Here is a 17,952-nt window from a genome sequence, read left to right on the forward strand (position 1 = left end):
TGATATATGTAGGTGATGATGGCAAGTAAATATTGGTTATTACACAGAAATTTCTTGGGGATAAATGGGAGGACTTTGGCACACCATTTAGTATAGAATATAAAAAGCAGATGGTGAGGGCAGCCCCGGTGGTTCAGCAGTTTAGTGCGGCCTTCAGCCCAGGGTGTGATCCTGGAGACCCGGAATCAAGTCCTGCGCGGAGCTCCCTGCATGGAGCCTGCTTCTCCCTCTGTGTGTCTCTGCCTCTCTCTCTCTCTCTCTCTCTCTCTGTGTCTCTCATGAATAAATAAAATCTTAAAAAAAAAATAAAAAGCAGATGGTGAGTTACAATGTCAAACTCAAATTTAGCCAGTGCTCTAATTTCAGTAGAGACATACTTTAAGATACTTCCTCATCAGTAAGAAAGGCAGTTCTTTACTTAGAAGGACAGTTTATTTTTTTTATTTTTTTTTAAATTTTTTTATTTATTCATGATAGTCACACACATAGAGAGAGGCAGAGACACAGGCAGAGGGAGAAGCAGGCTCCATGCACTGGAAGCCCGATGTGGGATTCGATCCTGGGTCTCCAGGATCGTGCCCTGGGCCAAAGGCAGGCGCTAAACCGCTGCGCCACCCAGGGATCCCGAAGGACAGTTTATTTTATTTTATTTTATTATTATTATTATTTTTTTTTATTTTTTTAGGACAGTTTATTTTAGAAGTTAGGTCAATAAGACCTTTGGTTTTCAAACTTTTTTTTTTTTGTAAACTAAGTCATATATATATTCTCAGAAGAAAAAATAATTCATCAGAAACTTCTTATAATTAACATAAAAAAGCCCATCTTTGAAGCCTACAAAATTATAAAAATTAATACATAAAAATGTTTTAAATAATAAAGATGTCTATGATATGAATGGCATCCTCTCCAAAGAGGCCCCTTGGGTAAGGCCTCACATCAAGACCCTCTTTGCTAAAAAAAAAAAAGACCCCCTTTGCTGATGACGGAGAACCTGCAAGTTGTAAGAAGAGAACATGTCCCTAAAAAATGAGGGTGGATGGTGGACATATCTCTCTGGGGAATGCCCCAATGCATTGGCGAATGTACATTGAGGAAGTCTTATCTGAATACTTGGTATCACTTAAAACCATTGTCACCTATCACAGCCTATACTTGAAATTCTAGTCTGAATCTAGCAGTGATTCAATGACTTCCCCGATCTGACCATGAGTTTACTTATCTGAACAACAGGGAACCAACAAGATTGTTCTGAGGATTAGTGGGATTCTGTGTGACGGGTAGGTACAGTAGCTACATAGGAGGCTGACTGTGAACCAGAGCTCTAGACCTCAGAGTCTATGGTGAGATTTCATGAACTGTTGATATCTTTTCCTTATTTAAAAAGATTCAAAACTTCAATTAAAAAAGATTCAACAATTCTAGCTCAAAAATAAGGAAAAATGTATATTTTAAGAAGCAGGCAGGTGTGTTGTCTAATTTGTATTGTATGTTAACTTTGTTGATGCATTTATCAAACTTCTAAAAATTTTACAAGCTTCTAAGTAAATGTAGATTTAGATGGCCTATAAAATGTAAAGTCTTCATTATGTTTTATTAAACTATTTTTGATAAGTTTTATAATATTGCTTCCATCTCCCAGAATTAACAATTATAACTCTATTGACATATTTGGTTTATATTTATTTAGAAAAATTAAAACATTACATAAAAGTAAACTCCCTACTACCTCCTATCCTGTTCCTCCTCCCCATGTTCTTCCCACAAGAAACCACTATAATGAATTTGGGGTATATAGCCTTATAGTCCATTCTTATATTTTTATAGTAATTACTTATGTATTCATGAGTAATGTAGATGATTGCACTTGTTTGTTTTAAAATTTTTCAGAAATGGTATGATAATTTATGTTTTATTCTGCAGTTTGCTCTTTTTACTCAAAGTTGTATGTTTTTTAGGTCTTTCAGTATTAAAAAAATAAGTCTTTGAGTTTTGAAAATGGGCTTGAAATATATTTGAGTTCCTTCAGCATTTTTGCCTTTTTGGTCTCCGTTTATTTATTTATTTAAATTTTTAAAAAAGATTTTGTTTATTTTTGAGAGAGATAAGAGTGAGAGAGTGCATGTGCACATGCGCGCGCGCACACACACACACACACACACACACACACCACAAGAGTGGGGTGGGGAGGGGCAGAGGGAGAGAGAGGCAGACTCCCTGACAAGCAGGGAGCCCAAAGCAGGGCTCAGTGCCAGGACCTCAGGATCATGACCTGTGCCGAAGGCAGGTGCTTAGCCGACTGAGCCACCCAGGTGCTCCAGTGTCCTTTTTTTTAAAAAAAAGTTTTTAAATTATCACCAACTTTTAGTAAAATTGGAGCTACATGTTTCATTTTTTCTTGAACCATTAAGAGGGAGTTGCTGACATCGTGTCCCATTACTCCTGAATATTTTGATACGTATCTTACAAGGACATTCCTCATTATGAGCACAATACAGCCATCAAAATCCAGAAATTGGCACTGACACATTAGTGCTATCTAATCTTCAGACTCCACTCAAGTCCCACCGATTCTCCCAATATTGTCCTTCTGAGCAAAAGGGTTCAGTCCAAATTCTTGCACTGCATGTATTTGTCATGACATGCATCCTTAATCAGAGTCTCATGGACTCGGAGTTTCCTATTTTATTTGGTGGATTGCAATTGATTATCTTCTTTTGCTAACGTGATCAATACTGTTGCTTAAATTGTCCTAGTTGGGTCAGTGGGCATTTCTTTAGCTGGCTTCTGTGTACTTTTGACATGTCTCCTTTATCACTGGAGCATTTTGTCTTTTTTTTTTTTTTTTTGGCTGGACAACCAGATGTTCCAGTCTCATCCCATACTTTCCCTACCCTCGCCTTGAAATCAGCCCTTTACCCAAGGCTTCAGCCTTGGTTTCTTTTAGAAGAGAATGGTATTTAGGAACTAGAATGTGAGTGTGAGGTGTGAGTGTTGGTATCTGGTTATAGCTGCTCCGGGGCCATCTTAGTGGATAGAGCTGGGGAATCTCTGTATGTGTGTGTGTATGTGTATTTACATAGATATGTGTGCCTATATTTGCATATCTGTGCACACATACATAGACACATCCATCTCCATACACATATACAAACACATGAACATTCCAACTATATTTAGTTCTCTATCTCTGTGTACTGAGAACCAAGAGTTCATGATACCTCCAATTCCAGTCCAACATCACAGTCTCCTTCTAGTCTTCTCTCTTTCCATATTTGTAATTTCCCTTGCCAACACTGAGAAAGTTGACTCCCATTATCTTTTATATGTTTATTTATGTGAGCAATACCTTTGTAAATATCCATTCTCTCAATGCCAGTCTCTCACCAAGTCCCCATGTGGAGGCTCTGACTACTTACTCTCCCCCACACATGGGTGCTCCCTGGTCCCTCTTTGGGAATGGATACCCAATGTCTGCTTTTACAAGGTTGTGAAATGATTTCTCCATTTTTTTCCCTAAAAGCTGGATTGTTTTACCTTTCATATTTAGATTTACTAATTCATCTGGAATTGATATATTTTTAAAGGTTTTATTATTTATTTGGGAGAAAGAGAAAGTGGGGGGGGGGCATGAGCAAGGGGAGAGGGAGAAGCAGACTCACCACTGAACAAGGAGCCAGATGTGGAGCTTGATCTCAGAACCCTAGGATCATGACCTGAGCCGAAGGCAGATGCTTAACCAACTCAGCCACTGAGGTGCCCCTGGAATTGATCTTTATATAGAGTGTGAGGTAGGTGTCAACATCTATTTTTAAAATTATGGCTATCTGTTTGACCCACCATTTATTGTAAAGAATATAATTACCCATAAAAGTTATATGCTTTATATTAAAATGTATTTTTCTTATATGTGCTCTCATTCTACCATTTTGACCCTAAATTTCTTCATTGCCAAGTTGCTCAAGTCAAGTAAGATGATTATTTGCTTACCTAGAACTTAGAATTAGGTAAAAGGGAGAGTATAACACAATTTCCTTTAGACTTCCAAAATGGGGAAAAGCTCATTCTCCTGGTCCTCTGAGATTCTTGCGGCTCTTCGGCTGCTGTTAAGCCTTCAGTGTCTTCTACAACACTCAGATTTTCAATATTTAGAAATGAAATGTCACTGATGAACAGAAAAATCTGGCAAATTATGCATTATACTTGCTGGAGCCTACCTGTCACTGTTCCTGCTCCTGTAACACTGAATGAATCATTATCTCATTTAAAATTGATAAACAAAGTTTATAATCAGAACACTGACTCTGAGGGATGTTAACTTTCCTCCCTCCCCAGTGTATTTATTTCTCCAATAATTAAGCTTTTGGTGAAGTATTTTTACTTATACTTACTGGTATTGAGAATTGTGGAATTTTATGAAGAAAATAATTTTCTAGATTGGTATAGGAGAAAACTGAAACATGGGAAGGTTTAGGAACTTTTGAAAAGCTCTGTAACTGGTCAGTGACAGACTTCCTGATTCTGACACACTGGTTTTGCCCAAATCAGTTTATTTTAATGTTTTTTCCCTCTATAATACATTATGGTTTTATGAGATAGGACAACATTTCATCTAAATTTTATAAAAGTATAGAAGAAGTATAAATATAATTAATGCTAGAACTCAAAGTTCCTATTTCCTGATGTGATATCACAGTTCACCTGTCCTTTCTCAGTGGGGTGAGACTGTTTCTATCTCATCTGACCTTATAGACAGTGGAGCATATTCTATCAGGAGATGTGCTATCTCGGGTCACATGTCTCTGTTGATTCAACAACTTTCCTGAAAATGTATGATTATTTTTTTTTTTGATTGTGAAATTCATTGCTAAAGGACAGAATTAGAATCTGTACTGACAATGAAAAAAGTCTGTGAGTCACAGTATTTCAAAATCTTCAAATGGTAGCTCCTCCTAGAGGATCCGCTTTCACCTGTTGATTAACAGCTGAAGATTCAAGAATCTGGAACAGATTCAGGAGAACTGCACAAACACAAGCTAGTCAAATCTTTTCTTAGCAATCCATTACCAGACTAAAATACTTCTTGTTTTTTTTAGCCTTGGAAGATCTTGTTTTAAGCCTGAGATCACAAGGCTATCAACCATAGCTGAGATCTACAGTAGTGTGAAAAAGTGATCAAACTTCTCCCAAGATATAACACATTTGGGTAATTTCCATAGGACAAGCACGTTGGTCAGAGGGAGGAGACACCACAGAGGAGGTCTACTGTGTGGAGTGGGCCATTGACAGCTCAAGGGATTGCTCCAAATGTGAACACCTCCACTCTGCCTCCTCTAAGTTTCTTTTAGTGTTGATTTTAGCCTGATTTCATCTGTACAGAATGAAGCCCACAACTCACTAAGAATGGCCACTAGCTTCTGTTCTCAGGAAGTTGGTTGCCATTTTAAGAGGACTTATTGGTTGTGGTAAGCTGGGGACACTGTGGAAATGGGGTTGACCTAACTCTGAGAAGTTTGGTGTGCTAAAGGGGTAGACGTAGGTCACTATCAAGGTAGCTTGAGAAGGAATAGTTGTTAGGGAAAGAGATATTATTATATCTCGTATAGTACTTGAGCACCCTCACAGACTGGGAAGAGTCAGTGACAAGGGCAGCGTGGGAAGAATAAGTTGGGAAGACAACTTGAGGAATAAAGTAATGAGCATGATTTGGACCAAGAAGAAGACAGAAAACCAACAGTCTCTTTGAACATGGGAAGCTTTGGCCATTTTGTACAGATGATATGGAGATTTCCTCCTCCTGACAGAGGCCAATGATGGGGAATGAATGCCCTTTCTCTGGAAAAAGGCCCTGAGGGCAGATCAGCCCTCTGTGAAGCTTGCTGAGGATGAATAGGTATTTATTGGTTTGGGCAAATTTAGAGGTAGCGGTCTCTGTATCCTGCTCTAGACTGAGGAGTCTGATTCAGCCTGTACAACTCTGAATATACTAAGAACCACTGAATATACTAAGAAACTTCACAGGGGTGGATTATGTGGTATGTAAACTATATATCAATAAGGCTATTATTTTTTAAAAGAACACAACATAAATATGTATTTGTCACAAGTCTGTTAAATAGATTCTTAAGATTAGAAATGGTTAGGACCAAAAGAAACAACATGGGTAAGAAGGGGCGCCAGGGTGGCTCAGTCAGATAAGCATCTGACTCGGGTTCAGCTCAGGTTGTAATTTCAGGGTCATGATCTCAGGGTTGTGAGATGGAGCCCTATGTAGGGCTCATGCTGGGTGTGTAGCTTGCTTAAGATTCCTTTCTCTCTCTCTGCCTCTTTGTCCCCTCTCTCTCTTAAAAAAATAACATAAATAGAAATGTTCCTCCTTGTTCAGATGATTCATAAATTCCTTTTCTGGAAAGTGCTTGATCAATGCTAAAATAATAGCAATATCCAATGCTCTTGCTATGTACCAAGCAATAACCCCAGTGTTTTACATGTATGAACTCATTCGATCTTCACAGCTGCCCTGCGAGGAAAGGATTATTTTTCTTCCCATTTTACAGACAAGGAAACTGAAACACCAAGAGGTTTCTCCTATAGTTAACGGTGGAGACAGAATTTGAAGCTGAGTCATCTGGTTTTAGAATCCATGCTCTTGAATACCTGTCTCTGCTGCTTCATGTGATTTCTGCACAAGGGATGTAATAGCTTTTAAGTTTAGGATGATTATAAAGCTTTCATGAGGGACGCCTGGGTGGCTCAGTGGTTGAGTGTCTGCCTTTGACCCAGGGCATGATCCCGGAATCTGGGATCGAGTCCCATATCGGGCTCCTTGCAGGGAGCCTGCTTCTCCCTTGGCCTGTGTCTCTGCCTCTCTCTCTCTGTCTCTCATGAATACATAAATAAAATCTTAAAAAAAAAAATAAAGCTTTCATGGGACAACAGAGCCCTCAGTAAGCTTTGTAAAAATTATCTCCTAGATTTCACTTCAATATAACTGACTCCAGGTATTAGAACTTGGTGATTATGAAAATGAGCTCTGGACACTGGCAAAGCTGAACCCAAACTAGCTCTGCTATCTTCTAGATGTAAGCTATAGAGAAATCATAAAATCTTGCCAGACCACAGTTTTGTCAACCATGAAATGAGGATGATTATCCCTACTTTACAGGGTTGTTCTAAGGCTTAAATTAAAATAACTCATAAAAAATATCTGACACATTTCCAACTAAGTAATGTGTAAACCCCTAAAAACTATTATGATGTATACTTTTCACTATTTAATCCCAGGTTCAAAATGGTGTTTTATGCCTTTTAAATATTCTTTGGTGTCAAAAATCAAGAGCCAATTAAATGAGCACAGCTATATCAAGCCAGAAGATTCAAGAACTAGATACCTATTCCTGATGGTCCCAGGAGAGTTGACATTTCACACTGAGATGGATCAAATACATGAAGTTCGTTGGAACTTCTCTTCATGTGAAGAGGGTAAATTTATTTTTTTAAAGATTTACTGGGATGCCTGTGTGGCTCAGCAGTTGGGCGTCTGCCTTTGGCTCAGGGCATGATCCTGGAGTCTCGGGATCCAGTCCCACGTTGGGCTCCCTGCATGGAGCCTGCTTCTCCTTCTGTCTGTGTCTCTGCCTCTGTCTCTGTGTCTCTCATGAATAAATAAATAAAATATTTTTAAAAAATTTACTTATTTATTTAAGAGAGAGGAGTGTATGTATGTGTGTATGAGAGAGTGGAAGGGCAGAGGAAGAGAGCAGATTCTCCACAGAGTGGGGAGCCAGATAAGGGGTTCAATTCTAGGACCCTGAGATCATGATCTGAGCTAAAGATGCTTAACTGACTGAGCCAGCCAGGTGCCCCTGAGGAAGGTAATTTTATTTATTTATTTTTATTTTATTTAATTAAATTCAATTTGCTAATATATAGTATAATCCCCAGTGCTCATCACGTCATACCTCCTTAATGCCTGTCACCCAGTTATCCCATCCCCTTACCCACCTCCCTTTCTGCAACTCTTTGTTTCCCAGAGCCAGGAGTCTCATGATTTGTCTTCCTCTAATTTTTCCCCATTCAGTTTCCCCGCCTTCCCTTATGGTTCACTTACTATTTCTTATATTCTATATATGAGTGAAACCATATGATAATTATCTTTCTCTGATTGACTTATTTCACTCAGCATAATACCTTCCAGTTCCATCCATGTTGATGTAAATGGTAGATGTTCATCCTTTCTGATGGCTGAGTAATATTCCATTGTGTGTGCATTTATTTATATACTTATTTAAATATATATAATTTATTTATAAAAATTACATACGTATTACATTACATATATGTAATAATGTATAATAGATTACATTATATATATAAATATAAATTACACCTTCTTTATCCATTCATCTGTCGAAGGACATCTTGGCTTGAGGAGGGTAATTTTAAAAGCTTGAGTTCATGCAACCTGACTGCACCAAAGACTCATGGCAATATTTGTTACACCCAATGGTAAGTTCAAAGCAGTTCTTATATATTTTAAGAATTTAGAAGACTAACAGAATTAAGGTTGACCCTAAGTAAAAATTTTGGTTTCTCAATCATAGGCAAAGAATGACAGCAACGACTAAAACTTTAGTTATAATTTTGTAGCTATAGAGAGGACGAAGGTCCCATTATTGACTATATGCATTTTATTTGAGTGTGTAGATTTTTAACTGAATGCTTATAAAGTTCATGACATAATACCAGTCACATTTATACATTATTTCTAATTCTTATGATTATGCCAAATAAATATTTTACAGATGAGGTGAAGTATCAGAGAACTTAACTTTTGTACAAGACCACACAATTAGAAAAGAAAAATTTAAACTCACTAATATTCCCTAGTAATAAGTAATATGTTTTGGAAATCTTTAAATCTATGAATTCTAAACACTATTATAATTCTTTCTCTCTGTAATTTTATTTATATCAGAATTAACTTGTAGTCCATGTTTGTTCTCTTTATAATAAAAATCATCTCTCACATAAGTACTAGGTAATGTGGAATAATAAAAATATTAAGTAATGATTTTATTAAGTAATGAGTAAATAAGGAGATTGTCACAGAATGTGCTCTGAATAAGGATCTAGATTCTTTTTTTAAAAAAAAGATTTTATTTATTTGTTTGAGAGAGAGAGAGCATGCAAGCGAGAGAGCACAAGTGGAGTGAGGGGCAGAGGGAGGAGCAGGCTCCCCTGCCAAGCAGGGATCAAGTGAGACTTGATCCCAGGACTCCAGGATCATGACCTGAGCCAAAAGCAGATGCCCAATCGATTGAGCCACCAGTGCCCCAGGATCTGGATTCTAACTGCAGGTCTGCCGCAGGGCTTTAACACCTTAATCTTCAGAACAAGGGAGATAGACTGGACAATCTTTGGGACTTTACCAGGCCAAACAGTCCAGACTTGCACTTGACATTGTGTTTATCATGTTAACCAGCTGGCTATCCCATTCAGTGAGAGCATGCTATCCACGTGGCTAGGTTCTTGATTCAATTTAGAAGTTTCATTCTGTTCCAAGGGTCATGGACACCACCTCTGACTCATGTCATAGCTTCTAGCTGAAGGCAAGCAAGGAATGTGGATTTCTTATGGCAAATTCGGGGGGTGGGGCAAAATGGCAGAAGAGTAGGGTCCCCAGGTCACCTGTTCCCACCAACTTACCTAGATAACTTTCAAATCATCCTGAAAACCTATGAATTCGGCCTGAGATTTAAAGAGAGAACAGCTGGAATGCTACAGAGAGAAGAGTTTGTGCTTCTAACAAGGTAGGGAGACGGAAAAAAAAAATAAAAAAGAATCCAGTGGGGGATGGACCCCCAAGAGGAGCCGGGCTAAGGCCGGGCAGCGAGATCCTCCAGGACAGGAAAGCCCAGTCCCGGAGAAGCAGGAACTTTAACAGTCTTCTTATGGCAAATTCATTTGCTCTGTTGAAAGTACATATTAATGGTATCTTCACATAGCAAAGGAAACATACTATTTTTAAAGTGGTCCTTGCCAATGCAGCTCCTTTAGTGTGCAAGAACCAGAAGGAGTCTAGCATCAGAAAGAAGGGGGTCACATACTTTCAGGAATGAAAAGTTTTGTAACATGAAGTAGTGCTCTGCAAGGGTCATGGTTGGGAGCTTCGGGAACTCAGCAGCAACTGGAGCCCAGATGCATAAAAAGGCAGGCCTGAGCCACTAGTGCATCCATGGGCATGATTGTGCCTAAAGCAGGCTCTTCTTCTATGTGACATTAGTTGCATCGCCTCAGTGGTTTTGTGAACCAGAGATATGTGCACACCTTGGCACATACACATATGATGGCCAATACACACTCCTGTGTTTTTCAACCCCTATCCTGCAGACAAAGAGACAGAATGGGGATTTATCCTCATGAGAGGTAGTTCTCAAACTCACAACATGGTTTTGCTTTTGGTGCAGAAATAATAACTTGCCTATACTCTCTCACCACTGAAATATTGAATAAATGAATGAATGGAATAATTTTTATCTCCAAGTATTTGGCATTTTGTATGATCTTAATTTAAAATCCATTTGTGCTTAATATTTATGATATAGGTAGCAATTAGGTTTTGAGAGCAGATATTGCATTCATCTTTGAATAATGGACAAGGGAATTGTGCCTTGGATTTTCATAAATTAAAACATGCTGACATGCCTTATTTCTAGAGAAAGGAAAACATGCTGTTGGACATTCTCTGCATATTTAGACAAAGTTTTCAATTAATTAAAAAGGTAATGTTGGTATCTGATTTTATGTTCTTCTGAAATGAGTGTTTGATAATATTACTAGAAAATTTGAAAGGAAATAATTATAAGCAACCACTTCTTCTAAGTGCTTTGTTTTAAAATGAAGCCCACGAAGCATTCTAGTTGGCTTTAAAACATCCATTTGTAAATGTACACAAATGTAAATGTATTCAAAAGTCCTATAAAACATCTCTTACTTGGTAGGTTTTCAAGTAAATATTTACTGAGTGCTCTCCAAAATGAATAAACTTGAGAGGATTGTCTTGAAATGGTCATTTAGAGAAGATAAATGGTTTATTTACTTGAATTATCTAAACATTCTTTTTTTGAATCGCCCATTTTATGCTTATGGTTCAGATGGCGCAGCATAAATAGTAAAAGAACATCAGGTTCTGATGGCATGATCATTAAGAGTAACGGTTAAAGTTGCAGTTATCTAGGATGGAAATAAAATCCGTTCAAAGGTCAACTTGACAAATTTTGGCGACTACAGTTGTTAATAGAAGAGACCCAGAGTCACATTCTGTTTATCTTGGAGTGTTCCCATGTTGGACAAACTGGAGATTATCTTACGTAGAGATGAGTAAACTGTCCGTGTGTCACATTAACCACTGTTTTACTCTGCTTACACAGGTGCAAGCATATGTGAAAACTAGGACTGGTTTTTATTCAATCATTCATCTTATTGATAGAGAGCGTAGCAACCCTATCCTGTGTTTACTCTGAAAACAAACAAACAAACAAACAAACTTGCAATTTAGTTAATCATGAGTCCAAAGTTCATAGATGCCCAGTTTTTAATCTTAGTGGATAATTTCATTGATCATTGTTGACTTTAATAAGCTTGTAAATAGGAACACAGTGATTAGTTTTTTTACTAAGAAAATATGTTATTCTGTGAGCTAAATCAAAACTGGTCGGCACTCTTTCTTCATGGCATGAATTCCTATGTAGAATCTGGTGTGAACTATTGAGAGACAAAATACTGATATAGGGGGACATATTGCTGTCTCATTTTTTAAAAGTTTTAATTCCTTTTCATTTTAACAATGCTATTCTTATTTTGTACTATATGTATTTAAAAAAATTTCCAATTGCATTCATTTCTTTTTTATCTAGGTTTTATTTTAATTTTAGTTAACATATAGTGTTATATCAGTTTCAGGTGTACACTATAGTCATTCAACAATTCCGTACATCACCCAGTGCTCATCATGATAGGTGAACTCCTTAATTCCCCGTCACCTATTTAACCCATCCCCTACTTGCTCCCTTCAGATTGTACTCTATAATTAAGAGTTTGTTTCTTACTTTCTCTCTGTCTCCCATTTTTTCCATTTGCTTGCTTGCTTTTTTTAATTTTATTTATTCATGAGAGAAACAGAGAGAGAGAGGCAGAGACACAGGCAGAAGGAGAAGCAGGTTCCCTATGGGAACCTGATGCAAGTCCTGCATCAGGTTCATGACCCCGGGTTCATGACCTGAGCCAAAGGCAGACATTCAACCACCGAGCCACCCAGGTGTCCCTGCTTGTTTGTTTTGTTTCTTAAGTTCCACATATGTGTGAAATCATATAGTATTTGTCTCTCTCTGACTGACTTATTTTGTCTAGCATTATACTCTCTAGTTCTATCCATGTCATTGCTGATGCAAGATTTCATTCTTTTTTTTAAGGCTGAATAGTATTACATAATATAATATAATATAATATAATATAATATAATATAATATAATCACATCTTCTTTATCCATTCATCAGTCTATGTGTATTTGGGCTCTTTCCATAATTTGGCTATAGTTGATAATGCTGCTATAAGGCTTGGGGTGCATGTATCCCTTCAAATCAGTATTTTTGTGTCCTTTGGGTAAATATCTAGTAGTGTAATTGCTGGGTTATAGGGTAGCTCTATTTTTAACTTTGTGAGGAAACTCCATACTGTTTTCCACAGTGGCAGCATCAGTTTGCATTCCCACCAACAGTGTAAGAGGGTTCCCCTTTCTCTTCATCCTGGCCAACACCTGTTGTTTCCTGTCTTGTTAATTTTAGCCATTCTGACTGGTGTAAGGTGATATTTCAGGGTAGTTTTGATTTGTGTTTCCTTGATGGTGAGTGATGTTGAGCATCTTTTCTTGTGTCTGTTAGCCATCTGTGTATCTTCTTTGTAAAAATGTCTATTCGTGTCTTCTGCCCATTTTTAAACTGGATTATTTGTTTTTTGGCGTGTTCAGTTTTAGAAGTTCTTTATATATTTTGGATTCTAGCACTTTATCAGATATTTTATTTGTAAATATCTCTTCCCATTCCAAAGGCTGCCATTTAGTTTTGTTGATTGTTTCCTATGCTGTGCAGGAGCTTTTTATTCTGATGTAGTCCCAATAGTTTAAGTTTGCTTTTGTTTCTCTTGCCTCAGGAGATGTATCTAGTAGGAAGTTGTTCCACCCAATGTCAAAGAGGTTACTACCTTGTTCTCCTGGTTTGATGGTTTGAGTTCTCAAATTTAGGTCTTTCATCCATTTTGAGTTCATTTTTGTGTATGGTGTAAGAAAGTAGTCTAGTTTCACTCTTTTGCATGTTGCTGCCCAGTTTCCCCAACACCATTTGTTAAAGAGACTGTCTTTTTCCCATTGAATATTCTTTCCTGCTTTGTCAAAGATTACTTGACCATATAATTGTGGGTTTATTTTTGAGTTTTCTATTCTGTTCTATTGATCTATGTATGAGTACTGTCCTGTTTTGATGATCACAGCTTTGTAATATATCTTGAAGTCCAGAATTGTGATGCCTTCTCCTATGCTTTTCTATTTCAAGATTGCTTTGGCTATTAGGGGTTTTTTTGTGGTTCCATAAAAATTTTAGGATGGTTTGTTTTTGCTCTGTGAAAACTGCTGTTGGTGTTTTGATAGGGATTGCATTAAATGTGTAGATTGTTTTGGGTAGTATAGATATTGTTAAAATATGTGTTAAAATATGTGTTCTTCCAATCCATGAGCATGGAATGTCTTTCCATTCCTTTGTGTCATCTTCAATCTCTTCTGTCAGTGTTTTATAGTTTTCAGAGTATAGGTCTTTCACCTCCTTGGTTAGGTTTATCCCTAGGTATCTTACTATTTTTGGTGCAATTATAAATGGGATTGTTTTCTTAATTTCTTTTTCTGCTGCTTCATTATTGGTGTACAGAAATGCAACAGATTTCTGTGCTTTGATTTTGTATCCTTTGACTTCACTGAATTCATTTATCAGTGCTAGCAGTTTTTGGTGGAGTCTTTAGGAGTTTATCTATATGTATATTATTGCATTCATTTCTTTTTTTTAATATTTTATTTATTTATTTATTCATGAGAAACACACAGAGAGAGAGAGGCAGAGACACAGGCAGAGGGAGAAGCAGGCCCCACACAGGGAGCCCGACGTGGGACTCGATCCTGGGTCTCTAGGATCAGGCTCTGGGCTGAAGGCGGCACCAAACTGCTGAGCCATCCAGGCTGCCCTGCATTCATTTCTTTTTTAAAAGATTTTATTTATTTATTCATGAGAGATAGAGAAAGAGGCAGAGACACAGGCAGAGGGAGAAGCAGGCTCCCTGTAGGAGCCCAATGTGGGACCTGATCCCAGACACCCTAAACCGAAGGCAGACACTCAACTACTGAACCACCCAGGTGTCCCTATTACATTCATTTCTATTTATTAATTCTCTACATGTTGAAATTTCTAGATTTAATTGTCGAAAGAATAATTTTTATGAAATATAATGAACTTACAACTTCAGGGCATGCTTCCCAAGCCTTGGTCACATAGTCTGAATTACCAGATTTAAGCCATATCTCTCTCAAATTTCAGATTAGGACTATACTATTTTTTTTAAACTGCACTACCCTTTTTCAAGTTCATTATTAAACATGTGAACTTAAGCTGTTCATTATTATTCTACTATATACTAAAATACAGCCTAATTAATGTACAACATAATGTTTAATGTACACTTTTATCATGAATCTTTCATTCTTAATTTAATCACTTTTTAGTACAATACGCATATCCTTAGCTGTGCTTCCTGACCCTGGTTGAGATGTTGTTTTATCTTTTACAGATAATCCCTAGCAGACTTCCACTGGAAAGGGCTGTGAGATGTGAGAGAGGGAACAGCTCTGGAGATTAAATACTTCTTGAACAGTTTATACTTGCTTCTCCCAATCGTCACTCCACCCTTATCCTCTCGCCCAGAAATGCTGGTGCTGTTAATTTCCACACCTTTGCAAGATTCCAGAGGGTGGATTGGGTTGGTTTTCAGTTTTCCCCACTGCTGCTTTGGCTTTCAGTGTTTTTGTGTTTTCTAAATCAGTTACCATTTATTTTCTCTCTGGCTTCCAAACCTTTAATTTTATGTCCTTCCCAGAACAAAATATTTTGAAATAACATCTGAACAAAAATTATAATCTATTTTTGGTACACCCATATCTTTGATCCTAAGTTTTTTCTTTATTTTATTTTAATGCCTCTGTTAATGAATCTGTTCTGGTGCAAGGGGCTCCAGTTGCAATCTATAACGCCTAAGGGGCCAGGTAGGTGTTGTGGCTCCTCTCACTAGATCAAATGCTTATACAGGTCAGAAATAATTACTTAAGTTTGGGGGAATCCCAGAGCAATACAATGTGTGCCCTATTTTCCATTTGGGACAATGGGAGATTACCTGCTTCAGGCCCATAGGGGAGGGTATAGATGTAGAGGGTAGGGTAATAGGGTAGAGATGATGTTGTGACCAGGGGGTGAGACCAAGGGCCTGAGACAGGCCCTACCTCCCCACCTCCACACCCTCCCAATTTCCCATGGTCTCTATGTGGAGGGGACAGTTTCAGAATTTTCCCATGTACCCCCAGTGAGGAGCCCCGGAAGTAGGTAAGACATGCAAGGTAGGGGCATTGCCACGTGGCCACTAAAGTGAGAGGTGAAGTGACAAGACAGAGCCAGGGGCCAGACGGAGTTCAGGTCTGAGATGCAAAGGACCCTTGAGTCCAGGGGAGGCTGAGCTGAGACTTCTGGAGATGATGCTGGAGGTGGGTTTGTTGCCTGCTTCCAACCATGTGGAAAAAATAGACCACAAGTGAAGCCATGGATTTTAGCAGTGGATACAGTAGGATCCAGGGAGACTAGCAGCCCCTCTCTTTCTCGGAAGGGCCCTAAGACTGTCTCCTCTTGGAGATGCTATCTTGAGAGGGAAGAGGCAGCAGTGGTGAAATTTTGAGCATAAAGAAACACCCGTGAGCGAGGTCTGAGCCTTGTATTGATTGAATATTTTGTCTGAAAGAAACATTTATAAAATGCAAGAGACCATTTCAAAGCACAAGAAACTGTTTTTATGGGAAAGGGACTGAATTATCTTTAATTAGCAAATTTAAATGTCCCTCCTATCAGCAGAAATTGTGGGCTCAAAAGAAAGAGTGAAGGAATTATAAAAACTAAAGAAGCCACATTTTTTCTTAAAATACCTAAGTTGTTAATGTACATGTCGAGATATGGTTGGGCCCTCTTGTTGGAATGTTGATTTTCTTTGAATTCATCGAGTGCCACTTCATTAGGTATTTTAAAAATATTTTATGTGTTTATTATGTATGTTGCATCTGGTGGTATAATTGTTTGAATATGAAACTAGAGCAACCTAGGGAATTTCTTTCTGACATGCAGTATAGTAGTTAAAACAGGTAACAGACAATTGCAGGTTGTGTTAGAATATAAGATTGTCATTTGGTATTTACTACATTCGCAAAATCAGCTTGTTAAGGAAAGATCATGAGACTCCCCCAAATATCTCGATGTCATAGCATAAATATAAATGGTGGAGTATGACATACAAAAAAAATATTGCTTTAAATGTCATTAAGTTATTGCTAGCCCCAGAGAGAAAAAGAGCTGTAAAAAAAACATAGCTAAATGAATGTTTCCACATACATTTATAGCAGGCATTTGTCTCGCACTCCTTTTCTTCAGTAACAATAAGATAAATGTCTAAAAGCCTTGGTTTTAGATTTGGAGTCAACAGATTGCTCTACGTCTGCCCAAAGCCATCGATGTGTTCCTGTGTACGTGCATGTGAGTGTGCGCGTGCTCAGGGGTGTGTAAGGCTTCATTAAGCTTTGGGATAAAGAGTAACTGTGTCGTAGCCCTCTGGGGGCCTCGTGCGAGCTCTTGCATGAGTTTCGCAGTACAGCTCCCCCTCCACGAAGAAGTAGCCCTTTTGTTTGAGGTTGAGGTTGCAATCAGCACACACGAAGCACTCCGGATGCCGGTACTTATCCCGCGCCTTCACAACAGCACCACTGTTGAGAAAGAGGAGATGAAGTGAAAAAACACAAAGCCCCAAACATGATACAGGGGGAGACAACACTGCAGATAAGGCAGGTGTTATCTGTTTCACACTCAGGAAACAGGCTCCAGCTGTAAACCCAGCACAGCTGTGAAATCAATGCAATTGTCAGGGAGACCCCGGGACAACCATAGTAACACATCTGGTGTCGCTCTCTGATGTCACCCTGTGAATATGTCTCAGAATTTTCAAACAAGTCGTTTCTATAAAAGTTATAGGATCTTCCTTCATGATCTTTGCCCATTGTTTCTTTGAAAGAGGAAAACATGGTATAGACAAGGCAAAACCTCTGCAAAGGATTTTGATTTTGACCAAGCTTGCCTACATGACCAAACAGCCCTCTGATTGCCTTCTGTCTTGGTGGTACAGCCTCTATTCTTTGGAGCACAGAGAAAACAGGTCAAAGAGCAGAGATGGAATTTCCATGGGTGGGTGGACTCGCCTCTACTGTCAAAGCAGTTCACCCCAACATAGAGGCAGTGATTGCTTTGGGTACCATCATGAACAATTGTGTTTTATGAGATCCTCTTTGCTTCTGAGCTTGCTGTCCTCATTCTTTCTTTCTGTGTCACATTCCCCTCCTTGCTCTAACCAGGCCTATCTCCCCTGCCCTTCTGGGATAAATCCTGGATAATTGGACAGCTGGTGCCTCAGTGCGTGAGCTAATCGTAGAGGAACAGAGTAAAGGCTGGAAGAAGTGGCCATGTGGGGCATTTGCAGTAGAGAGATTGAAACGATCTAGTTCACTTGAAGATTCAAACTAGCAAGGGTGGCTTTTCAAACATAAGGGCCCT

The 17,952-nt window shown here is 38.4% G+C and overlaps 1 protein-coding gene and 1 long non-coding RNA gene across 4 annotated transcripts in view; one reads left to right on the forward strand and one right to left on the reverse strand.

The window, feature by feature from the left end:
* The first annotated feature begins 7,170 nt into the window (after positions 1-7,170).
* LOC144284346 (uncharacterized) lies at positions 7,171-17,952 on the forward strand. The gene is made up of 3 exons (XR_013352695.1): positions 7,171-7,482; positions 8,416-8,508; positions 17,754-17,952. It is a non-coding gene; the product is annotated as an uncharacterized LOC144284346 (long non-coding RNA).
* The window catches only part of PDLIM3 (PDZ and LIM domain 3), a 29,969-nt gene continuing 28,078 nt past the window's right edge, over positions 16,062-17,952 (reverse strand). For all 3 annotated transcript variants that reach the window (XM_077848747.1, XM_077848746.1, XM_077848745.1), the window contains one exon: positions 16,062-17,111. In XM_077848747.1, the coding sequence (XP_077704873.1) occupies positions 16,922-17,111 (190 nt within the window). In that variant the 3' untranslated portion in view covers positions 16,062-16,921. The remainder of the gene's footprint in view (positions 17,112-17,952) is intronic.

The sequence above is a fragment of the Canis aureus genome, chromosome 15, assembly GCF_053574225.1.
Source record: "Canis aureus isolate CA01 chromosome 15, VMU_Caureus_v.1.0, whole genome shotgun sequence".
NCBI classification, from domain to species: domain Eukaryota; kingdom Metazoa; phylum Chordata; class Mammalia; order Carnivora; family Canidae; genus Canis; species Canis aureus.